General features: G+C 48.1%; 2 protein-coding genes and 1 long non-coding RNA gene across 12 annotated transcripts in view; 2 read left to right on the forward strand and 1 right to left on the reverse strand.

Annotated features, from left to right (window-relative positions):
- Positions 1-13,527, forward strand: part of erfl3 (Ets2 repressor factor like 3) — a 34,978-nt gene extending 21,451 nt beyond the window's left edge. For both annotated transcript variants that reach the window (XM_088387239.1, XM_088387238.1), the window contains 4 exons: positions 226-460; positions 8,756-8,871; positions 9,007-10,088; positions 10,313-13,527. In XM_088387239.1, the coding sequence (XP_088243365.1) occupies positions 429-460; positions 8,756-8,871; positions 9,007-10,088; positions 10,313-10,948 (1,866 nt within the window). In that variant the 5' untranslated portion in view covers positions 226-428 and the 3' untranslated portion in view covers positions 10,949-13,527. The remainder of the gene's footprint in view (positions 1-225; positions 461-8,755; positions 8,872-9,006; positions 10,089-10,312) is intronic.
- Positions 13,528-14,062: 535 nt separating this feature from the next.
- pou2f2b (POU class 2 homeobox 2b) overlaps positions 14,063-23,955 on the reverse strand; it is a 49,806-nt gene continuing 39,913 nt past the window's right edge. For 3 of the 9 annotated variants that reach the window (XM_088386938.1, XM_088386939.1, XM_088386940.1), the window contains exons 6-16: positions 23,084-23,416; positions 22,794-22,899; positions 22,626-22,717; positions 22,347-22,490; positions 22,135-22,276; positions 21,907-22,055; positions 21,519-21,716; positions 20,952-21,133; positions 20,818-20,886; positions 19,861-19,934; positions 14,063-19,156 (exon numbers count right to left, since the gene is read on the reverse strand). In XM_088386938.1, coding sequence (XP_088243064.1) covers positions 18,855-19,156; positions 19,861-19,934; positions 20,818-20,886; positions 20,952-21,133; positions 21,519-21,716; positions 21,907-22,055; positions 22,135-22,276; positions 22,347-22,490; positions 22,626-22,717; positions 22,794-22,899; positions 23,084-23,416 — 1,791 coding nt within the window. In that variant the 3' untranslated portion in view covers positions 14,063-18,854. Of the gene's footprint in view, positions 19,157-19,860; positions 19,935-20,817; positions 20,887-20,951; positions 21,161-21,518; positions 21,717-21,906; positions 22,056-22,134; positions 22,277-22,346; positions 22,491-22,625; positions 22,718-22,793; positions 22,900-23,083; positions 23,417-23,955 lie in introns of all 9 variants that reach the window. The other 6 variants (XR_015860829.1, XR_015860827.1, XM_088386941.1 and 3 more) reach the window with 6 other exon arrangements.
- LOC148392604 (uncharacterized) lies at positions 21,368-23,933 on the forward strand. Its single transcript, XR_015860830.1, has 3 exons — positions 21,368-21,702; positions 21,838-22,051; positions 22,117-23,933. It is a non-coding gene; the product is annotated as an uncharacterized LOC148392604 (long non-coding RNA).

Here is a 23,955-nt window from a genome sequence, read left to right on the forward strand (position 1 = left end):
TGAAGTGACTGTAAGCTGACAAATTGGAAACCACAATTGACAGCAAATCGACAACGACAGGAAATCTTGGTGTGGCCCAGGAAGAACGCGCCACGATGTTTTGTGACGTCACGGCTGGCTCCATGTCGAGAATATTCTACTTGACCAAGGGGGGCGGGTGAATCGCTCAAACCAAACTGATCTTCTGATTCTCAATTTTGTCACTCCTGCTTTTGGCCACGACAGGTTTCGCTTTCCCGGACTGGGCCTACAAGCCTGAGTCGAGCCCGGGCTCGCGGCAGATCCAGCTGTGGCACTTCATCCTGGAGCTGCTGAGGAAGGAGGAGTACCACGACGTCATCGCCTGGCAGGGCGACTACGGCGAGTTTGTCATCAAGGACCCCGACGAGGTGGCCCGCCTCTGGGGGGCCAGGAAGTGCAAACCCCAAATGAACTACGACAAACTCAGTAGGGCACTCAGGTAAAATATTCTTGTCTTTGCCAGTTCCAACGACCAACCTATGAGGAGAATCAATAGCGTACACTTTGGCACTCTTTGGCGCCAGACATTCCGTCCGTCATGTCTGTTTCCATCCAAATAGCAACAAGCCAACCCTGGCCATGTGCCCTCACGCTCACTATCGACCCGTAGCGGGTCGGTGCCCCTTGTGCCAAGTAAAACATCACTGCCTTCTGTTTAGACTTTTAATTTGCCACCGCGGGGCCGAGATTGTTGGTGCCTTGTCCCGCGCATTTATAGCGCTAATGTGGTGGTTCCACGTTATTCGTCTTGTAAGATTGATATTTGTATTGATCGATTACTGAGGTGAGAGACGAGGTCTCAAGATGTTGATGATCAATGTTCAACTCTTGTTCAACTCTTCTTCCTGGGAATGACCTCGAGTCAACTCGTTGTTTGTATCCAAACTTAGACTAAATCCCTTTAAAAAAAGCTAGGTGTTCCAACACAAATAGAGGTTGGAGGCTTTACTTTGTTTGAAATAGAAGGGGCTTTCGATGACTTGCTATTTAGCTCTGAGATTACAAGCCACGCAAAGTCATGAGTCGTCATTTAGCATTAGACAGACAGAAAGAATGCGTACTCGGACCGTCATGCTGATTATTTTTAGCACATCCGCGTCCATCCTCTGGAGCTGTGAGAGATTGCAAGCTTAAGCGCAGCCAAGTGCTTAAATATAGCCAGTCTTAGCATCGGCCCGTCTCTTTTCTCCATTCTTGTTTGTTCCTCTGAGGATGGATGAATGGAGCTAAGTCACCTTTCAGCCACAATCAAGCGGGTGGGTGTGGCCACCTGACGTGACACCCGATCTGTTCTCGGAGCCTGGCCGGCCGACTGGATGCGCATCAGTAGGAATGTGGCGCCCCGAAAGATTAAAAGGCAACGTGTGCACACGTGTGCTTGTTAGCGCGGCGACGCGATGTCTGTCGGCGGCCCGGCCGGCCGTCGTATGGAAGAAAGCTGCCATCTGCTATTGGCATGTGGCAATTAGCGTCCTCACACCGTCGAGTATTTTCAAGGGTTCCTTTTCATCATTGCGCACCTTTTGCTTTTCATACTATGCCTGCCTGCTGAACACATGCCGGAATATCTTTTCCCACACTTTTGCTTTTGATTGGCTTTTATTGCTGTGTGGGCAGCTGATCATTTCAACTAAGGACGGCTGTAGTACCGCTATTAAGAATTTTTAGAATGGAACCAAGGTCTACCGTAAACGGTAAAGCACCTGCCCCTCATTTTCCTCCCTCCCGCTTTGTACAGTTGCCAGCCCCCTCGGTTCTCCCATCTAACGGTCAGTAGCGGCGCATGGGTTCTCTACACGCCGATCAGAGGTCAGAGGGGCCCACCCGCCTGCCGCACACCGCTGGAAAAGATTAACAAGGCAAGGCATGTGCACAAGCGCGCCATTGTGGCAGCCGGCTGGCTCACGTCTGCGTCATTGTCAAGTGGAATCGAGCGGCCGCCACTTGACAAAAAAACTAAACATGCAAAAGCGGAATCAAGTAAAATAGAAAATGGTGAGTGTAACCCCCAAGGTTGAGGACGAGATACATTTCCCTGTAAGAAATCGTGTCAAGTAGCATTGAAACGTTTTTGGGGAGGGAAAAAATTGATCCCTTATCTTCAGCAAGCCAATTTTTCAAGATGACTCACTCTGCTTTTGCAACTTTTTCGAAAAGACGTCGCAACAGAAGCGTGCGTCCACGTCAGCCCAGCGACTGCGTCCGCGCAATGGGCTACAGGAAACGCACCCACTCCAACTCATCCGGCCAGTTGCGGGTCACGAGGCCAATGTGGCAGCAAAGTTCAAGGCTGGCGGCCTTGCATGCACGTGCACGCGCGCATGTGAGCTCCCCATTGTGTGTGTGCGCTGCATTATCCTGACTGAATACGGCTTTTATGCGCTCCTCACTTACACACACGCCAGAGTACATGTTAGCATTTGCAGGACATGTGATCAGCATAACCTAACCATCACCAAGCTAAACAGAGAGACAGAGAGAGAGAGTAAAGGTCTGGGGTTCGAGGCCCAGCGCAGGCAGGTTTTGATCCTCAGTGTGGAGTTTGCAATGTTGTCCCCATGTGACATTGTATGTCTATCATGTTTTTATTTTTATTTTGGAGGAATCAAATACTGTTTAAATGAAGTATTAGTCTAACCAACAAATTGCATGTTCTGGCCAGGATTTGCACCTGGTATCCACCACCCCAAAGAATGAGTGTACTACTATTACACCACAATAGTTATATTTTTTTGTTGGGTTTATTTTATTTATTTTTTGAGCTTCAACAGCTACTATACTTAACGTTTCCCCCTTTAGTTTAGTTTAACTTAAAATAGTACAAATCACTTTTTAAATAGCATATATGTCATAAACAATTATAAATGATCAAATAATTTAAATAAACCCAGTAAACCTAACTTAAAAAAACATGAATAACTCTTTTGATGTAGTATATAAATAATGAATATTATACAGGGTCCGGCAAAACGATCTGACACATTTGTTGGGTTAAAATAATGCAAAAAGATTAAAGAAACAAAAAAGTTTTTTTATTTTTAAAATGTACATACGTATAATGCCGTTTTGTTTGTTTCGTTTCATCTCATTTTCGTTTCGTTTTCAAATAATGTTATTTTGGTCTTACCGCTGCCACATTTTCTGGAGTCAACCTGTTGATTTTTGTTTCACTGCTGATCCACTGGCTCTGAAGTTAGTAACCCATAACAAGATTGTGTTTCAAGCAGGTACAGGATCATGTCTACCAAGTCTGAAGCGCAAACGAAACACCCGTTGTGTCGCAGTTACAGATTCGTTCTTGATAAACGTTTCCACAATGAAAGCTCACTGGTCCAATTCATGTTAGCAACTGAAACGAAACATATTAACATTATTCGAAAACGAAACAAAAATGAAATGAAACGAAACGAAACAAAACAATATAGCATTATATGTACTTTTCGAAACTAAAAAAAACATTTTTGTTTCTTTAATTCATTTGCATTTTATTAAACCTACAAATGTGTCAGATCATTTTGCCGGACCCTGTATTAATATGAATAAACAAATAACTTAAAACAAGTATAGCACTGGCGGCTTGGTGGCGCACTGGGTAGCAGGTCCGCCTCACAGTCCAGTCCTCCCTGCGTGGAGTTTGCATGTTCTCCCCGGGCCTGCGTGGGTTTTCTCTGGGCACTCCGGTTTCCTCCCACATCCCAAAAACATGCTTGGTAGGCCGATTGAGCACTCCAAATTGTCCCTAGGTGTGAGTGTGAGTGCAAATGGTTGTTTGTCTCTGTGTGCCCTGCGATTGGCTGGCAAACGGTTCAGGGCCTACTGCCCGATGACGGCTGGGATAGGCTCCAGCACACGTGCGACCCCCGTGGGGACTAAGCGGTTCAGAAAATGGATGGATGAAGTATAGCACTTTGATAAACACAAATAATTACTTTTATAAAGCATCACAGACAGAAAAACTCAACAATCAGTAAATACAAATTCTATACTGAGTAGAAATCAACACAAGTATTGAACACAAACACTTGCAAAGAGCTTTTCTACTCCTCAAAGCTCTGTCCAGACGCAGTTGTGAATCTCTAGTTGCTTTGCTTTTTGGCTTCCCACTATAGCGGTACACCTCTTTCCTCTGTCGTTTCTTTTGTGGCTTACCTCTTCGATCTCGCTCTTGGTCCGCAAGGTTTTCTTTCCGTAGCCTCCATTGATGGAAACTGTTGAGGGGATCTGGTATTTCTAGACCTGCCTGGTGGGGAAGCCCTCTCTATGGTGAGGGTGGTAGAGGTGGTCTCTTCGAATAATGTGCTGGGGGTGCCTGGTGAGTGGAGAGGACCAGCCCTGGAATTGCAAGAAGGTGCCTCATGGTGGCAAACCAACCTGGGAGGGTCCATGAGGGCCGGAGGGGGACCAGGTCTGGGAGGATGCAGGGGGATGTCATAAGTTACCTCATGTTAGACGCATTTGGAGGGGATCTTTTCGCAGTTATGTCCAGGTTGCAGACACTTTGATCAGGAAGCGGTGTCAGAGGACATTGTTTAATGTTGTCCAGCGTTGATCTCCATCTTCTGGCTTCAGGCTTCTGTCCACATGGAAATTTGTATTTTCCCTGAGTAAACAGGGATGTTACAATAGCCCAGTAGGAATCCTGTTGCACAAATATGGTTATTAAACGCACTGAACAGTCGTGAAGAAGTGACCCCCCACACACTCCATGCACGCACGCACGCACGCACGCACGCACACACACACACACACACACACACACAAACACACAACACACGCGGAATACACGGAATACACGGGCACATAACTATTATGTGGCTTTTTACAGTCTAAAAGTTTCTAAAACAGGTTTGAAATGTGGTGATCTGCTGGTCCGGTTCGTATACACCTGCCTTAGAGTTTAGAGCGCACTACTTTCTCCATGTTAGCTAAGAGCTACGTTCGACGTTTGTGTCACGTTGCAGTTCTGCATGTAATCTATCGTTTGGACGACGTCGCGAGTATTCTAAAACATACAAACATACAATGTAAGTCCGCTTACTTTTAATACTTTTGTAGTTTGGACTGAAGAGGGAGCAACAGCAATGTGTAAATACTCTTATTAATTTATACAAACATAGTTGCTCCATCAGAGCACAGATACGGCACACAGCTTGGAAACTTTTCCATTACACATAAGGCACAGCTCGTTAACGTCATGACACATAGATACAAAACATTCAGTAGATAACAAGACATTCAGGTGATAACAGAACAAATGTCTGCCTTATGAGGATATGTTTTTCCTCCTTTTCCCCTCCCTTTTCTTCTCTTCCATATTCCTGCTTGCAGACAGTATAAAACCTTCTGAGCTGGAGTCTGACGTTGTTGTTTTCATCTGCTGAAGTGCATTGTGTACTGACTGCCGTAGAACAATCCAAGATCTTGCAAATAAAGAACCACCTATTACTCCACATCTTTGTTTTCCTTGCTCAACGACGGACATCTTGAACAAATGCAACAGCACTTATGGAGATGGCGACGAGCCGCTAATAAACGTAAGTGCTGCAACGAGATAAGCTATCTCGCTTGCCGTCATCCACAGTGCGTGGGTCCGGGCCATCTGATTAGTTTCTTTGCCCCCCAGTCTCCTTTGCCCCATCCTTGTTCTGTTAGGAAGTTGTTAGGAATTGTTAAGAACTGCTTAGGATATGGTCAGGACTTACTGAGGTTTGTTAGGACTTGGTTAGCACGTGTTAGGAATCGTTTTGGCAGTCCATTCAAGTGCAAGGAAACGCCCAAGGCTATGGCTACAAACACCCTTCACTCACACACAGCACGTGACACCACACACACAGCAAGCCAGCATCGCCCCTTATTTCAGGTGAAACACTCAATGTTCGTTGATGACAGGCTCACGCGTTCATCTTGCGCACGTACCTGAGTTTGGCGTGCGTGCGAAAGCAGCATAAAATGAGTTGGCCTGCTCTTGTAATCGGGACTTTCTGTTACAGTTGGAGCAACAATGGGCAAAGGCCGAGCCGGTGCATACCCTCGCTCACTGGCCGGTGGCTTCCACAAGGCCTTTTGTGTGTGTGCGTTTGTGGTGTGCTCAGGCGCGTGTTGCTGGAAAAGGGAACTTTGCTGAAGAGGTATGCTGGCATGTTTAAAAACCGGAGCAGAATTGAGAGGCAGCGATCGGCCCTCAGCGCAAGCCCAACCACTTTGAGGAAACAAGTAGTTGTGAGTCAGGCAGTTATTCCGGAATATCACTGAAGGTGCAACACCCTTCACCGGATTCCGATCAGCCTCTGATTTGTTTGGACTGACAAACTAAGTTCCCATTCAATAAATTTTGAAATCATTTCAACTCTTGATAACAGGACTGGAAGTTCATCATGAACTGTGGTTTGTTACATGTAAAAAATAACGAAAAAGGGAAAATGGCGCATCTGCCAGAGCTGACTTTAGGCCAAAATTTTGATGACAATCACAATCAAGACTTTTTCTCGGATGACGTTTGGGTCTGGGGCCAAGAACACCTGTGGATCCATCCCGATGGATCGGGGCGGCGACTCGAGTGGCAAGCACGCCAAGAATCTCTTTCTTCTCTTTTGAAGTGAGTTCAAATGCTCTTCAAAGAGCGTCTGCCCGCATGATGGCGCAGGGGGGGGGGGGGGGGGGGGGGCAGGAAGCCAGCGATTGACCACGTGCTCGCTACGCAGCCTCGGGCGCTGCAGCTTCAAATAAGTCGTCTCGCTCCGATGCAACCGAGATGGCGAAGACACTGCCTTTTGGCTTGTGTTCCCCCACCATAGCAGCGTTTTTGGGGGGTAGGGGTAAACTAGGAAAAAGCTCTCTTGCTACTAAACCTTGCATAATTCACAGATGGTGTTGTTATCGTACAATATAGCGTCATGCACCCATCATGTTCAAATCACTAATTCATGCAATTACAAAAATGCTCACTCATGACGCTATAAAATGATGAAAAGGGTTGGCCCGTTAGCCACATCAAAGTCTACATTGACGCCGGCACCTTTCGGACCGCACAAAACGCCTTTCAGACTTCACGACCGGTTTCATTGTCTTTCCAAACTGCAATAAATAAAACAATAAGAGGACTTACCACTTTGGTTGGTGACTGATGCACTTCCTTGTGCACCCAAGTACTGGCTGCGCTGATCTATTTTGAACAAAACAAGGGTCCCCGATTTCAAGATTTTCACTCATTCAAAAATCCAAACTTTAAATGTCGGGACAACTTAATGCCTCATGACTCCCACCAACCAGCAGAAGAGGCGGAGTTTTACCGCACACTCAAGTGTGGGCGAGCGAATCGATGGGTTGTAGCATGCGTTTGGTGGGGCTTGAAAAAGTGACAGACTGAAGATGGTGTCATGATAGATGCGACGCCGGGCTGTCATTAGCTCACCTGTGTCGCCCGAAGGCTGGACTGAACTGAGCCAGACGTGTTGCTCTGACACAGCAAAGGGGGCAGCGCTGCACGGAGGCTTCACTCAAAGCCGTCCCTGTCAGAAAGCTTACATAAAGCAGACGGAGTAAGCAAGCGGCGTTACATAAAGAGATGGAGCTGAACAAAGGTTAATAAAAATGCCCGCAGTGGCCACGGGAGAGGGAAAGCTCGCAGATCACAGGGGGAAAGAAAAACAACAACAGTGAATGGAGGTTACGTAAACAAAGAAAGATGGGCCAAATTATGAGTGGCTTTGCTTGGGCGTTACATAAAGAGCTGACTCCATGCCGCAACACGAAGAGCGGAATGTTTGCATCCCACGAGCAACACGCACACGCCTCAGAGGGCCTCAGGCTGCGTCCGTCCACTGCTTCTCATCAACCTGTTGCCATTGCACCCTGTTGTCAGCGCTGCCTTCCCTTTTGCGGGTGTCACGCAACACTCGCTCATATGCACGCTTATTAAAGCCTGCGTTTGATTGTGTGCTGTGCAAGACAAAGATTGTCTTTCACTGGCAGGTGGGGAGAGAGGAAATGCAAGCGGATGAAAATTCAACAAAAGCCACCACTACATGGTCAATAACAGCATCTGTACGGTCCATTTCCTGAATCAACAAACTCGCGCGTGTCCATGAAGACACTGCCCGATGAATTGTTGAACAACGCAAAGGACAACTCAAGTCTTATTCGTTGCGTACTGATTTCCTTGAAAATTCTTGACAGGCTGTAGTAAAATCATTTGGAGTAGAACAAGTTGGAATCACTTTACAACTTTGTTTTCCTAGCAGCTGCGTCTTTGGATTCACCAAAAGGTATGCTCAGGCCTCATTTCAGTTGAAGGCTGGCTAAGCTGTTCCCAAATATTCGGTGCCATGCTTTTCCAGTGCGTGCGCAGGTCAATGTGGTCCTTTTTGCGGCTCTTCCTGGGATATTTGGTTCCACTGGCTGTGTCTATATAATTGGAGAGTGTCCTGACGATTGTTCTTGATAAATTGTACGTTGGTATGTGGTGTGGAGGCTGCTTGATTGCAATTTAGGGCCAAGAAATAAACGAACCTGGTGCACACACTGTTGTGTTGTAATCTGGCCTTGAAGCACCACTTTGCATTGCTACCCTTGTTGTATTTCAACCAAAATGTTGCTTAACTGTCCTTGTAAAAATTGCTTTCTAATGAGTTTGAAATTCTTTTGTTCAACATGTATTGGTGTTCCTACTGCCCTATGTTGATACTTTGGTAGCTTTACTGCGGCTAATCTTGCACGTGCCGCCGTTTGACACCAGATACTACTACAACAAGCGAATCCTCCACAAGACCAAAGGCAAGCGATTCACCTACAAATTCAACTTCAACAAGCTGGTGTTGGTCAACTATCCCTTCATCGACATGGGCTCCACCGGTAAGCCTGGAAAGCCGAGCGCTGTGTGCACTTGTTTACGTGCCTCCTAATCCCACAATATGATGGCGTGATAATGACGGATTAGACGAGAAAGCTCTGTTGTTTTTTTAATATCTTCATCTCGGTTGTCTCCAGGAAATGGCGTCCCTCAGAGCGCCCCGCCTGTGCCCTCTGGCGCAGGGACCCACTTCCGATTCCCTCCCTCCACGCCCTCAGAGGTTCTTTCCCCGAACGAAGACCTGCGCAGCCCCGGAGGCTTGTACAGCTCGGTGGCCCGCCGGGTGGCCCGCGGCTCCGTCAGCGACTGCAGCGACGGAACCTCCGTCAATTCGGAGATAGAGGACAGCGGTCCGGGCGGCGGGGAGGACAGGCTGGAGCGGAGTTGTGGCCACAGGAGCATCATCCACCCCCGCATCTCTCACGAGTCTCTGTTCCGCATCTACGGAGGAGCTGGCAATCCTGGCGCTCACCCGGCCTCCCGTGGCCCCGCCGGGCACCGTATCCACCCGGAGTCTTTGTCCCCCTTCCCCGTATCGCCCCTGCCCGGGCCGGGAGCGGCGGGCCTCCTGGCCCCGCCCCTGTCCCCGGCTCTCAACATGACTCCCATATCGCACCTCCCTTACACTCCCTCGCCCACTCTCTCACCCATGCTGGGCTCCCACTTCTCCTTCAACCCCGAGGACATGAAACGCTACCTTCAGGCTCACACCCAGTCGGTGTACAACTACGGGCTGAGTCCCCGGGCTTTCCTGCAGTACCCCAACATCGTCATCCCACAGCCTCACCGGCCGTCCGCCGACAAGGTGGACCCGGGCAACGACCGAGGAGCAGCCGAGCGAGAACGGGGAGGTGAGCGGCACCACCACCACGCCTCACTGTCTCACTCGGCCCAGCACCACCCGCACCCACCTCACTCGGCCCACCCGCACCCCCATTCTCACCCCTTGCACCACACGCTCCACCTGGGCGAGGACGTGTCCCCTTTCAAGTTCAAGCTGCAGCCGCCGCCGCTGGGCCGCAAGCAGAGAGACGGCCAGGGACAAGGCAAAGCCCGGCAGAGCTCGCTGTCGTCCGGCTCAGGCTCCATGTCTTCCACGTCCGGCCTGGGCTCCTCGCTGTCCTTTGGCAGTGACTTGAGCTCAGCTAGCGGCTCGGGCCTCATCTCTGCCTCATCCTCAACGCAGTCCCTCAACAGTGCAGGCCTTCCTAAAATCAAGGTAAGAGGCCTTTGCTTGATTTAGTAGTACAACACACCACCAACCCATCCCCACACTTCAAAGACCTCGTACATACGTCTTCCATAAAATTAAATCCCTTTTGACAGAATGTCATCTTGTCACGCTGCAACTGATAGTTCATGATTACAATGTATTGTGTTCAGAGAACTTTAAATGTATGATGTGGCTAGGAACCTTGAATATTGTGTTGCCTCTTTTTACAGGTGGAGCCAATTTCAGACGTCGAATCAGAAGAGGAGGTGGAGGTTACTGACATTAGTGATGAAGACCTCGACGAGCGAAGCGAATACTTTGAGCTGTTTGCACAGCGCCTCTCCGGAGCCACAAACCACCGCCGCCACCTCCAACAGCAGCAGCTCATCTCTAATGGCTTGGCCACCCACCCGCCCCTTCCCGACGAAGATCTTGACGAAGACGTGTTCAAAGCACCCGCTCCTCCCCCGCCCGGCCTCATGCCCTTTTTGGCCTCGCAACGTGGGCCGCCCGCCCTCAAGATGGAGCCCGGCGAGCCGGTGGACGCCAGCCCTCCCCCGCACGCGCCGCCTCAGACCAAGTGTATCCCCCTCAAGCTGCGCTTCAAGAGGCGCTGGAGCGAAGACCAGCGCCTGGAGGCCTCACAGGAGGAGTCCGACGACAAGAAAGTCCGGCCTCAGGAGCAAAGGGACCGTCGAGGCAACGGCCAGATGGACACGGAGGAGGAAGGGCCCGGGCACGGGGACAGCCCCCCTCTGTCGACGTACCAGAGGTCCATAGCGCCGCCCTTACCAGTGCATGGGCGGGCCAGCGCCGAGCTGCATCGTGCCACGGCGCAGCTGTCCCTGGAAAACAAAGACTGCTGATGGGATTGGATGCCGGAGGTGTGCAAATGGTTCCTCTGTACGCCCCAAAGCCTCTGTGCCCGGCCACTCCAAACACTGCCTTACTCTGACAGAGGCCCCACCGACAAGTTCGCTATTAGGATTCTTCTGGGACATATTATTTGGGAGTAGGTACTTCCAAAAGCGCAGGAACACTGACTGTCAGGCCACGTTTCCACCCAGCGGTTTTGTTCCGTGGTATGCCTAATAAAAGCCGATAGGTGGGACGGCCAAACCGACACGCATGACATACCGGAAAAGCCTTTTTGTCCCTTTGTGTTAGGGATGAATACCTCTCACATTCAAACCGGTTCCGTTCCAATTCCCGTTATGCCAACGGTTGGCCGCCGTAAGGCTTTTCAGATTGCGCGGTGTCCTTGTGGTTAGCGCGTCACTTTTTGATTGCCCTGTGATTGACATGACGGGGGAGAACGCAGCAGAAAACCGACAAATAGGTGCTAATGCAGAGAAAAAGCGGACGTACGGAAAAGAAACGTCGGGTGGAAACGGGCCGTGCGTGGACTGCAGTCAGACACACTTGTGGAAGGTTACCAAGGCCAGTCACACTCCAAAGCGCAGCTCCCACCTCTTGTCACATGTTCCTCAGGGCTTTTTCCTCTCCCAACCTGCTCACTGTAAATAGGCGCCGATGACAAGTGCCTGCATTTACTGCCTCTCTTGGCAGGATAACGAGGAAAAGACAGGCAAAGGTTTTTTTTTCAGGAGCGCATGGTGTCGTGGTTCTTCAAAACGGCCCGCTCGCGTCAGGGAAGCTGGTCGCCAAAAACAGAACGGGCGTCCGTCCTCTCAGAAATCCCTCGTGTCCTGCCTGACCTTCCTTCTTCTGCTTACAGTCCACTCTCGTAGAATAGCTTAACACCTACCCCAGCCGGCCTACACGTTGACGACCAACGACAACTTTGCTCGACACACTTCACCAGCCTGAGCTCCTCTAAAAATCAAAAAACATACACAAATTATTAGCACGAGTGCTCAACTCAGCACGCGCGCACACACACAAACACTGACATGCTCTCACAGACTAGAGCAGTGGTTCTTAACCTGGGTTTGAACGAACCCTAGGGGTTCGGTGAGTCGGTCTCAGGGGTTCGGCAGAGCCTCCATTGCGGAGGTCTGAACACACCTGACGTATCATGACGACGCATTTCTGAACTGGTCTCGCAAAACAGCAGAAGTCACACTGATTTGCAGGTATGTAATTTGTTGTGAGTTCATGCATTGTGTTAGTTTTGTTTTTTGAACAAGGTACTATCCATGCTTGGCTCATTTTTGCTCCAGTCTTCAATTTAAAAAAAAGAAAATCTTATTTTTCACTAAAGAGGGGTTCGGTGAAACGCATATGAAACTGGTGCGAAAAAAACCCAAAAAGGTTAAGAACCACTGGACTAGAGAGAGAATTAGATTAGGGCAATTCATGAAACTGTTTATCTTGTTTTCTTCAATTTTCAGTAATTTTTTCAACACTTCAAGGTGAGCTCAAGATCATTTGGTGTTGGATTATTAGTGAAACACTTGATCTTGTTGCTACTTGCAGTCAATCCCTTTCAACTTTGTGTTCTTCAGCATCGCCTCTACTGTCCTGTTCCCATGACTGCGCTGGTGTGTGGGACTAAACCAAGTTTACGTTGAATTACTTAATCATGTTTCGACTTTTACTTTATTTTTCGGTCACACCTGTCATTGGGTTCTGCATCACCTTTGCAGCTAAGTGTGTGGTACCGCTCAGGGCGAAAAGACAGCAAGTAAAGTGTTGAGGAGGTTAATTATTAGCATCTGACGCATGTCCTCAAATGCCCTCTCTGCTCAATCAAGATGCATGCGCGCGGGATCAGACGGATCCATAAGAGCTCCAGGCAGCGCTGTGATTGAATTCCTCTGGCGTACTCTGTGTCTGCACGAGAGCATGTTACACGCACACATACAGTACATGCACACACAAGTTGCAAGTAACCGCTGCCGCCTTACGCTTAACTTTTCCTAATCCAAAGCATCTTTTCCTTGCTTTTAAACAAAATAAATAACGCAGCACAAAGATTCTCAATCAAGAGGATTAAAGTTTATTTTTCTGATGTTAATATTGTTCCTAAAGTCCCCTCCACTTGTAATTATTATTATTATTATTCCATAGCTTTTTTGCCCTGTACATCAGAAGCTTCTTTTACAGTTATGAGATTTAACTGGTGTATTATAACTCAAATGAGTCCAATCGTACCTATTTTATCTCTTTGTTTCACCCCATCCCCTAAAGTCATTTGTATTTTATAGTTTTTACCTCGGGGGAGGTTGCGTTGAGGACACAAAAAAAAACCGTTTGGACTATTGTTTGTGTAAATGTTACCAACTTATTACGTAACACTTCTGACATGGAGAGAAGATGAGCTGAGTTGATCCCGTGATGTAATGTCATCGTCCTCACTAACCCTCCCCCCCTTCCCTGTGGTTTTTTTTTCCCTGCCTCCCCAAAAAATTGTAATTAAGATGTAATCAGGGTTAATTAAAACCATTTAAAAGACCAAAAAAAAGCTCGTGTGTGAGTTTGTTTGTCTTACTTGAATGCAAATAGTGGTCTTCACATGCCAGGCAGACTGAGTTTTAATTACCAGCTTGTTTGTCAATAACAAAGTTTAATTTTTGAGCAACCCACTTTTCAATTTGATAGATTTGTAAACTGAAGTTAACACATAATTTACTGTACTGTACTTACTTTCCTGAGTACGGGTCCCTCTGTATATTGATAAGTGTTACGGAACATTTGTGGAGTTAATACAACCGTGAAAATAAGATTTATCTCACTATACTTTTGCTGAGGTGTCTTAAATACAATTAAATCAAAAATGCCAAATATCTATCTTAGATTCAATTTGATTAATTCAGCTTTGCCATAAATGTTAAGTAATTCATAAAACTAATGAAAGAACTTTAATATTTTTAAATTAGATTTGCAGAATTAAAAAAAAAAAAACCTAAATCTACCTATTTTAAGTCTTCTAGCGCTCTCCGGTGGTCCAATTGTGGCCCTACAGCTTTTGGTACGGTCTGAAGAAGCAGAAGGCAAGAGTCGGCGGGCAGCAGGGGTCATCTGTACAGTTTTTGTTTCCTGTTTTTATTTGCATGAATTAAACACGTTCAGTTACAAAAATGACTTAAAATGAACAACACTGTACAATGAACAAGCAGAGTTACTCTTTTTTTGTTGTTGTTTTTCTTTTCAAGATAAACACTCAAATTCGCTACTACAAGGGTTTGGGCTGACATGATGGAAGACACAATAGGATGTTGCGGGGGCGATGTCATCCACCCATCCATCTACACACATCAATTGACAGGGGCAATTAAAGCTACATGAACGAGGAAGTTGGCAAATGACCACTCCCAGAGAAACCCCTCGCAAACACTCACACGGAAATCGGGGTCAAAGGGGGCGGAGGATGGGGTGTGGCTAACTTTGGCAGAAAAAAGACGAGAACTCAAGAATCAGAACAGCTACAAAGATACCAAGAGAAACTTCATTATCATCGTCATCAAGAGCATCATAATTCAGATGATGTCAAATAGTCAAAAATATACATTTCATCATTATCTTCATTAGCATCATTATTATTTCCCTTTGGATAGCAGAGGTTGTAAATGAGTGGTAGGTCGCCAGGTGAGACGTTTTGAGAGAAAAATCAATAAAGTCGGAGCTCTTTGGTTTGATACTGGGACTCGTTTAGGGATGTGCGTTTGTGAAAAAGCTGTGGACAAAAGCTGCACTGGGAGAAGACAGAAAAAGAAAATCCATGATAGAAGTCAGAGAGAAACCGCAACGTGCAAGTCAGCTAATCTCGCTTTCACCCAGCACTTTCATTCCTTTTCATTGCCTGAAACACTTTTAATCATGTTAAGCATCTACTTTTTCAAGGAAGGGTCCAAGATTTTACAGGATTAAAATTTAAAGAAACCATTATTTTAACATAAGAGCAGTAGCAATAGGCTGAAGCTAGCCTGAAACAAAAGAAATTCAGCAACAGTCTAAATTGTAAAAATAAAAATAAAATGGGGGTGGAGGGGAAAGTATTTAATCTGGGACTGAAACTGCCGGAGTCCGGGGGAGGTGAAGCGGCGTCAGATAGACGTCTGAAAGCGGAAGCGCCGCGTAGACTTTGGTATCATTCACTAAGGGGGTTATCCTCACCCCGAGGTGGCCCGAAATCCACCTCCACGCCCGACGGTGATTCTGCGGAGGACGCGTCACCTGGCGACCGTTCGGCTGTCCTTCCCCGGTTCCCCGGGTCGCTTTCTGATTCGGAAAGCTACGGAAGCTGTGATTATTTTTGGGCTAGATTGGCAAGCGAATCGCAGCCGTGTCTAAAAGGATGGAAGCGTCCCGGTTAAGAGAAGAAGGCGGCCTTCAAAACTCAAGGCGGACACCAATGGTGCAAAGGGATTTTTCAAGGGAGGAGGTGCCCGGGCTCTCACGAGTTGCTGACGAAAGCCTGGATCAGTCCAAGCCCCTCTCACACCGAGCAGAAATTAACAAAACTTGAAAATACATCTTTGGCGACAGAACACTTTTTGATTGGGGGGACGCAAGTGCTGGTAGGTAGTATCAGAGCAAGGAGCGAAAAAGGATCGGATACAGGATTACAGGCGCTTTGGGCAATGCCGAAACAAAGGCTAACGCTGACCATGCACGTATCCCAGCAATTGCGTCTGTCAAGTATCGCATACGACACTGGCGTCCTAATCTGATTGGGAGATGCTTGAGAGCATTCGGATCGTGTCTTTGCTGGCTGCGGAGTAAAACGCAATTTGCAGTACTACCACCTCCGAGACTGGAGTACGACTTCACTCATTTCAGCAAACGTCCGATTTTAAGAAAGGGGAATGCCCTACTACCAACACTCACTCTTATGCTAAAAACAATTTGCAATTGTCCAAATTTTTTTTTTTTTTTTAAATATCGGAGCCTCCAATGCGCCGGTTTTTCAGGATCTCAGTGTGAAAGAGGCACGTGATCACGTCGGACTCTTAAACTCACCAGCGCAACATGCTGCTCGCCTGGCCAGACTCACCTCCCACCACTGATCCCTGTGCACGTTTTGTTTAAAGCATTCATCTATTTGGTTTATCATCGGAGAATATGAGGTATATGATGAACTATCTCTCTTTGAGATCCAACACTGGATGAAGGAAAACAACAAAAGTTCAAGAAAGCAAAAGAAAAGGTTGAAGGACGAAACTGAGTAACAAACATTATTTTAAAAAAGCTTCCTTTCTCGTGTTTTGCTTCTTTTTGGTCACGTAGCAGTAAAGCTTTCAAACTTTCTCCCTGTGGAGAAAAATGTTTAACGCGTCTAAGTCAACTTTTTGCTCAGCTGTAGAAAAAGATTCATCATTTACAGTGGGGGTGGGGTCCTTGGTTTACGACTGACCAAAAGCTTTACGCTGTGGTCAATCACAAAAATTTAATGCTAACACCGTAATGGCAAACGACAGAGAAGATTTCAATGAAAAACACTTGGAGGCCATCACTATAAAACAAACGTAAAACACAAAGCACGGGGGTGACTGCGCAAATTCTTGTGCCGCGTGACCTCGTTCAGTACGTGGAAAGCTTGTGCGCCGGAACCGTCGTAAACCGAGGACCACCAGCGATGGGAACATCAAGGGAAAGCAAGCGTGTCCTCGTAACCTCGGTGGGGTTATTTGGTTTCGAGACGAACGTTGAGGGGAGGGGCACAACATTACATCCACCCCAGAATATTCAAACAAAATAAATTAAATAAATAGCAACTTAAACCTACCCTGAATAAATAGTACAATCAAAAGTCTAACTTTAAAATTAAAAAAAAGAGAGATAGTTTAAATTTTTGGTCTAAAATCAAGTCAATGTTTTAAGGATCTCTTTTTTTCAATACATTGGCAATAAGTATGCAGTAGTAGAACATAGATATCTTTTTTGGTACTACAAAAATCTATAGAAGCACTAACAGATACATTCCGTCTAAAGAGTCCATGTGGACTAAAGGTTTCACCTTTGAGGCGTCAACCTCCACGTCGAAGCCCAGTCGTCTTTGGGTAAACGCCCGCTTACCACTTTGGGGGCGAAAGCGAGCCTGCAAAGTGATGACAAAGACCATCTTCAATTGGGTGCCCACCAACAGCCCAAACACAAAATTGCTCCATTTTGCCAGACTGTCACTTGATGTCAATATGGTTTGTTCGCTTTTTGGAAAAATCTGGAAGCAAAATATTCAGGGTTTTTTTCCCCCACCCATCCACTTGATAAAAATTTCTAGCACATCTAAAAAAACAAAATGAAAAGAAGGAGCTTTTTGTGGTAAGCGAGTGGGGAGAGCACTAAAAGGTACAGAACAATAAAAGGGCATGGCAGCGACCCAACAAACGACGGATTTCTTTGAGAAGATTCACTTCAATGAGGTTGTTTGCGTTTGCTTCCGTGCACTGGGCTGGAGAGGGAGCCCGAGGTGGGGGGGGGGGGGGGGGGACCCTGCCTCGCCACCAGACTTTGGGCGCTCCACCTGGCTGTGCTATACACTTTGAGGGCAGCGGTCCAAAGACCCCCCCCCACCACCACCACCTCCCTCCAGACACATTTTGGTTAGTGATTTTTGGTTTGCTTCGCTCAGTCCTCGGGTCGTTTGTCTCTTTTTGGTTTGGGTTTATTTTTGGTATCCTTTTCGAAAAGGTGTGATGTCACAGATGTGTGTCCCACCCTTTGCCTGCTTAGCGGTCCATTGGGCTAAACGGACCCAACTTCCCCCACAGACAATTCAACAAACCTGACTCATCTCGTTTGTTATTTGACGGGGAAACTTTCCTCGTGGGGATTTCAAGTTGCGCCGATGACCCCAGTAGTCTACGGTTTGTGGCAGGCGGGGGATGAATGTCTGGTCTCACTTTGAACCCGCCGCCGACCCGTCAGGGTGTCAAGTGTCTTGGACGAGGCTCTTCAAGAAGACCTCCTTGAGGCCTTGGTAAAAATGCTTTGGTTTCCATTTTGAGTGTTTAATGGCAGTGGGACGTGGACGGATGGCGGTGGCAGACGACGACATGGACAAAACACGCAAAATTGATTGATGAAAGAGCGGCAGCAGCATCCGATTGCGGCTCTCCATCTGAGAGGTGCCTTGGTTCTTACGTTTGGAGCGTGCCACTGGTGGTGGTAGTGAAGATGATGGTGGTGGTGGTGGGCTACATGTAAATGCGCAACAAGGTAACTGCAGTATCTTCATGAAATGGATGACATGGAATGCAAGTGTTGCAGTGGAGTCCTGGTCCTGGATAGCTTGACAATTTATTTACATGTCCGTGGAATAAAGCTTTTCTCTCCGTACTTTTTGGTATTTGAGATTTTGGTATGGTTGTCACTTTTTGTGTGTTCCTCTTCCTCCTCCTCCTCCTCCTCCTCCTCCTCCTCCTCCTCCTCCTCCTCGGGTATATTTTTGGTTTCAAACACTCCTGTTTCGCTTTCCTCGTTAGACACACAAAATAAATACTTTTGAAAGTCCTCCTTCGTCTTCTTTTGTCATTTTTAGTTTAGACACCGGTTGGCAGGCCTCGTCGCTCATCTTCTCTTGCTCAGAGTCTCGAGGTGCCATGCTGATGCTGACGAAACAAACAAACAAACAAACAAACAAACAAAAAAAAACATTTTTGGTTTTGGTCTTCCCCTTCCTGCACCCTCCCTTCCCTCCTCTTCCATTCTGTGGGGTTTTTTGGCATTGGAAAGCGCGGGAGGGAAGGACAAAGAGGGCCAGGAGAAGAAGAAGAGTGCAAGAGAGAGGAAGAGCTAGCTTTGGTGTGAAAGGCTAGAGTTGCCCGCTTCCTTGCTTCTTTCTGATTGCCCGCCCACCCGCCGCTGTCACTCCATCTTGGGGCTGTGTGCCATTTCGCTGGATGAGCAGGAGGAGGCGGGGCTGGAGCAGGGCGAGGGCGAGCAGAGGGTCGGGCTGATGCTGCTGGCCGAGGGGGCAAAGGGAGAAGTGCGCGAGGCCGCGTTCAGCAGGCCGGCGCCCAGGCTCTGGCCCATGTGGAGGAGCGCCGGGTGGTTGAGGAAGAGCGAAGCAGCCAGGCCGCTGCCCTGGCCGCCCGACGCCCCCAACATCATCTTGCTACCGCCCTCAAGACTGGAAAGGGGCAGCTGGCAACCACTGGCTGCCAGGGCTGAGGGGCACACACACAGCAGAACATGTTTAGCAAAATACATGCCCTTGCGTGGAGAAAATGTATTCCGCTTTGAAGCAGAGCACACTCCCCTCTCAATAATTTGCAAACGCGGCTCGTGCTCAAAATCAAACAGCAAGCTCGTGCTCGGACTGTTTGATGATGATGATGATGATGCAGGGGGGAAAGGAATCACATGAGCAAGATAAACACGCACGCACGCAAACATACGTTCACACGACAACAACTCGATGGATTTTGATTGGAAATGCTACAAAGGAGCATTAGGGCCACACTGAAAACAAAATCAGGACCCATCATCTTACCAGGCAAGCCAGCAATAAAATTCAACATTTAAATTTCAGAAAAAATTATACATCGGAGAAAAAGCTGTATAATTTCGACAAATCTTGAACACATTGATGTGAAAAGAATTGCATACATAACATACCTTTTAAAAATATTTTTTAAGAAGATGTAGGGGATAATCGATGGAATAATTGATGGGCTGATGGATTGTAAAAATATTCCTTTGTGACAGGCCTAATAGTTTGGATGATGAAAGCTGTGCTGCGTCGCTAAACGTTTTTGTTTTTTGCAGCCATATAACGATTTCTTTTCATGGCCGTAAAACACGTCAGTAAAACAGAGCAAGTGTGCTGAGGTCTGAAAGGAACCCGAATTCTATTCTGGCAAGCACACACCTTGAATAGTGGCCAGGGGATTGTTAGCGAGGAGGGCTTGGTTCATCCCAGTGTTAACACCCATCACAGTATTCCTGTTGTGATGCACGCAGGCGTGAAGCACACATCAAGACAGGCATCCAGGCAGAAGAGAAAAGATGAAGAGGCAAGGTTAGCAGAAAAGCATAATGTAAAGAGGAAACTTTCTTGTTGGCTTGTGTGTGTGTGTATACTGTACACTCTACATCTATCCCTCACGCTCAAAGGCCAGACCAAGCAGTGAACTTATCGACATGAATAGCATCAATTTCCAATGTCGCTTAGGGTGTATTCAGACCAGAAAAGTCCTTTAGTCCGCTTGTTTGGTCCGGACTAAAAGCGGACTTAATTTTCTTCGTTTGATGCGGTTCCTAGTCAGACTGTACATTTTACAAGTGAAGTATATTTTGCAATTACCAGGGCGACACACGGAGGAAAACATGTGAGTCCTACATGCTGCATTTCTCCTCTACATATGTGTGCTGTTGGATCAGATCTACGCTGTTTGTATTCACACCCGAAGCAAACGGCACCAGAGTTCGTTTGGAAGCGAAAAAGTGGGCCTTGGTCCGTTCTTTAATCCGCACCAGGATTCACACCTGCACAAACGGTCCGGACCAGCATTCCAATCGAACCGTGGTCCGTTTAAAGCAGACCAAACATTCAGGTCTGAATACACCCTTAGAATTGCGAATCAATGGGAAAAAAAGGTCTCAGCTTTGCATGGGAAGGTTCGCTGTACATGCACGTTCACAAAGACTTGTAGACATTTGCTCATGTGTGAAAATGAAACCAAAAGGAACAAAGGGCTTTTTGTTTGGTTCAGCGCAGAACAAGTTCAACAAGCGCCAGACACTCAAGCTGCAGTGCCGTGTATCAAGAGCAAAGCGAAAGCTGCCTCCTCAATTCTTGCGAGAACAGCCTCTTCGCGCAACTCACCTCAAGTTGGTGGCAAAGTCGCTGATGTAGCTCGACACCTCGCCGTTCTTCTTGCCCACACGCCACAAGCTGTGAACGCACACGCAGAGTGAGAATGCACAGCTTGGACCAACAAGTTGCGTTTGTTGGCTTACCTGGCATTGAGATTGATGGCGCTATGGCTGGGGGTGGCTGGGCTGGCCGTGCTGCGCGGAGGAGCCGGAGGAGGCGTGACCGGGGAGGGGGTGGAGCTAGAGGTGAGGCTGGAGGTCAGGGGGCAGACAGGGGACACGGCGGTGGCCGTCGCACTTCCGAGACCGCTCGTGGCCTGGGAAAGCTGGTTGCGCAAGACATATTTTGATCTCTTATTCATTGCCGAGGAAAATAGGTGGGGACACATCATGAATCCATGCTTTAAAGCAGGGGTGAGCAATTCCGGTCCTCGAGGGCCGGTGTCCTGCCTGTTTTCTATGTCACCATGTTGCAACACACCTGATTCAAATGGTCAGATAATTTGCACAATCCTGATCATTTGAATCAGGTGTGTTGCAGCAGGGAGACCTATAAAACATGCAGGACACCGGCCCTCGAGGACCCGAATTGCCCACCCCTGCTTTAACGCTTTGTAAATTAATCTGAAAGCCCACACTTAAGTGCAAATGGATGTCCAGCCGTCCTACAAGGTGCCTCTAGAGGGCAGTAATGCCTGTCGCAGATCGTACCATGTGGGGGCTGTAGCAGGCAGGCTTGTGGGCGGATGGGGCGCTAGCAGGCTGGCTGGGCAGGGGTGGGGTGGAGCTGCTGGGGTTGATGCGCTTCTCCTTCTGCCGGCGGTTGCAGAACCACACACGGATCACCTCCTTCTCCATGTTGAGCTGCTCGGCGATCAGCAGGATCTCCTCTGAGGTAGGCTTCTGGTTCTGCAACGGCAGTTCAGCTCGCTCAGACCAAATTGCAATCTTACTTCACAAATTCAAACTGAAAAAGTTCAGGATGAATAGGCCGCAGAGTTTCAGAGCCCGGATTTTTCCCTCTCTCCAGGTATCCACGAAACATGACGGAATTGAAATGCGAGTCCATTTCTGCAAAAGGCGTCATTGGGCGTCTTACCGTCAAGAAGGCGCGCTCCAGGGCAACGCGTACGTTGGTCTCGATACTGGTTCTCTTCTTCCTGCGGCGGCCGGGCATGCCGTCAAAGCCCAGCGAGGGCGATGACAGCGAGCTGGGGCTGGGAAGGGTGCTGTCAATGGACATGGTCTCTGGAGGGGGGGGGGGGACACAGTCACAATCCCGTCGCTCACCATCATCTTCATCATGCAGGCACTATGAAAGAGGAACCTGCGTCGTTGAGCCACTTCTCCAGCAGCGGCTTCAGCTTGCACATGTTCTTGAAGCTCAGGTTGAGGGCCTCGAAGCGGGAGATGGTGGTCTGGCTGAAATCATTGCCATACAACTTCCCCATGGCCAGGCCCACATCGCCCTGTGCGGATGGCCGCCACGTTGAGAACACACGACGGACATGCTGTGGTGACAACGTCAAGACTCCTTACCTGCGTGAAGCCCAGCTTGATGCGTCTCTGTTTGAAGGTGCGAGCAAACTGCTCCAGCTCCTCCAGGTCACTGGGCTCCTCGGGGTGAGAGGGCACGGCGGCCGCCGAGCTCAAGCCGCCACTCGCATCCAGGCTCTTGTCTCGCTGAAAGAGGACACAAGATTTCAAATCTTCTTTTCATATCCTCGTCCTCATTTGGGTCAAAGGCGTGCTGAAGCCCAAGTGCTCTTCCATGGCGCCACCCAATGCGAGGTCTCTAAATGATTTCCTGTCCCCTACCTGTGCTTGCAGTCCCATTCGACTCTGAGCAGACAGCAGGCTCCCTTGGTTGGCTTGAGGTAGCGGAATAAGATTTGGTGTCGACAGGAGTCCTGAAATAAATAAACATCAAAGTAAAGCTTTTGGAAAACCTTTGAGAAGGGAACGTTTTGCCGCCGCTTGCGCTACCTTGCTGGCTCTGCTGTGCTTGCGGGAGGAGAAACGAGCCAGGCGACGGCAGCGAGTGGCCCGGCACCAACACCAGTTGCTGGAGCTGCAGCAACTGCTGGATGTCCTGAGGAAGGCCAGAGCACAAGGTGCGATAAGAAGTCAGCGGCAGGAGTTAAGAGAAAGGGCATCCCGGGTGGAACAAGGAATTGTCATGCAGGGGATCTCGAACTTTGGACAGGAAACATTCTACAATTCCTCACATCAATTCAACAGAAGTACCCCTAAAAGACATTATAGCCAGTTAGTACCTGGGCGGTGAGCTGGATTGGCTGAGAGAGGGCAAGCTGGGGCGGAGGAGGTAGGGCAGGGACATTTTGGGTAGTGTGTTCCTGTGTGCTCTGTCCCTGCGCCTGCTGGCCTGTTTGTCCCGCCTCATGCTGCAGGTGCTGCTGCTGCTGCTGCTGCTGCTTGTGGGCCTGCTGATTGGCTGCAGCGGCCTGAGCTTGCTGTGTGGCCTGAGCAGCAGCGTGAGCAGCATGGGCAGCGTGAGCGGCATTGGACTGCTGCACGGCGGCGGCCAGCAGCTGAGCCTGGGCCTGCTGCAACAGGAGCTGCTGCTGTGCCGGCAACAGAGCTGTGAGCTGCGAGCGGCGCCATATTGGGAGAGCAAGCGTTATATAAGTTGCAAGCCAAAGCAAAAGCAAAGAGTGAGCACAAGAGAGGCGCTGCGAGTCGACCGATGCATTGTAGGCACTGTATCCTGCCTGATATGGTGAGCTTGACATTTTGTTCAAATATATAGGACTGTCTCAGAAAATTTGAATATTGTGATAAAGTTCTTCATTTTCTGTAATGCAATTCAAAAAACAAAAATGTCATACATTCTGGATTCATTACATATCAACTGATATCTTGCAAGCCTTTTATTATTTTAATATTGCTGACTATGGCTTACAGCTTAAGAAAATTCAAAAATCCTATCTCAAAAAATTAGAATATTTCCTCAGACCAAGTAAAAAAAAAGTATCTGTAACAGCTCCCAAAAAAAATCTAATATTTGAAAATGTCCATTAATGCACTCAGTACTTGGTTGGGAATCCTTTTGCACGGATTATTGCATCAATGCGGTGTGGCATGGAGGCAATCAGCCTGTGGCATTGCTGAGGTTTTATGGATGGCC

Source organism: Syngnathus floridae, chromosome 10, assembly GCF_059516105.1.
Source record: "Syngnathus floridae isolate MCC-2025c chromosome 10, RoL_Sflo_1.0, whole genome shotgun sequence".
NCBI classification, from domain to species: Eukaryota; Metazoa; Chordata; class Actinopteri; order Syngnathiformes; family Syngnathidae; genus Syngnathus; species Syngnathus floridae.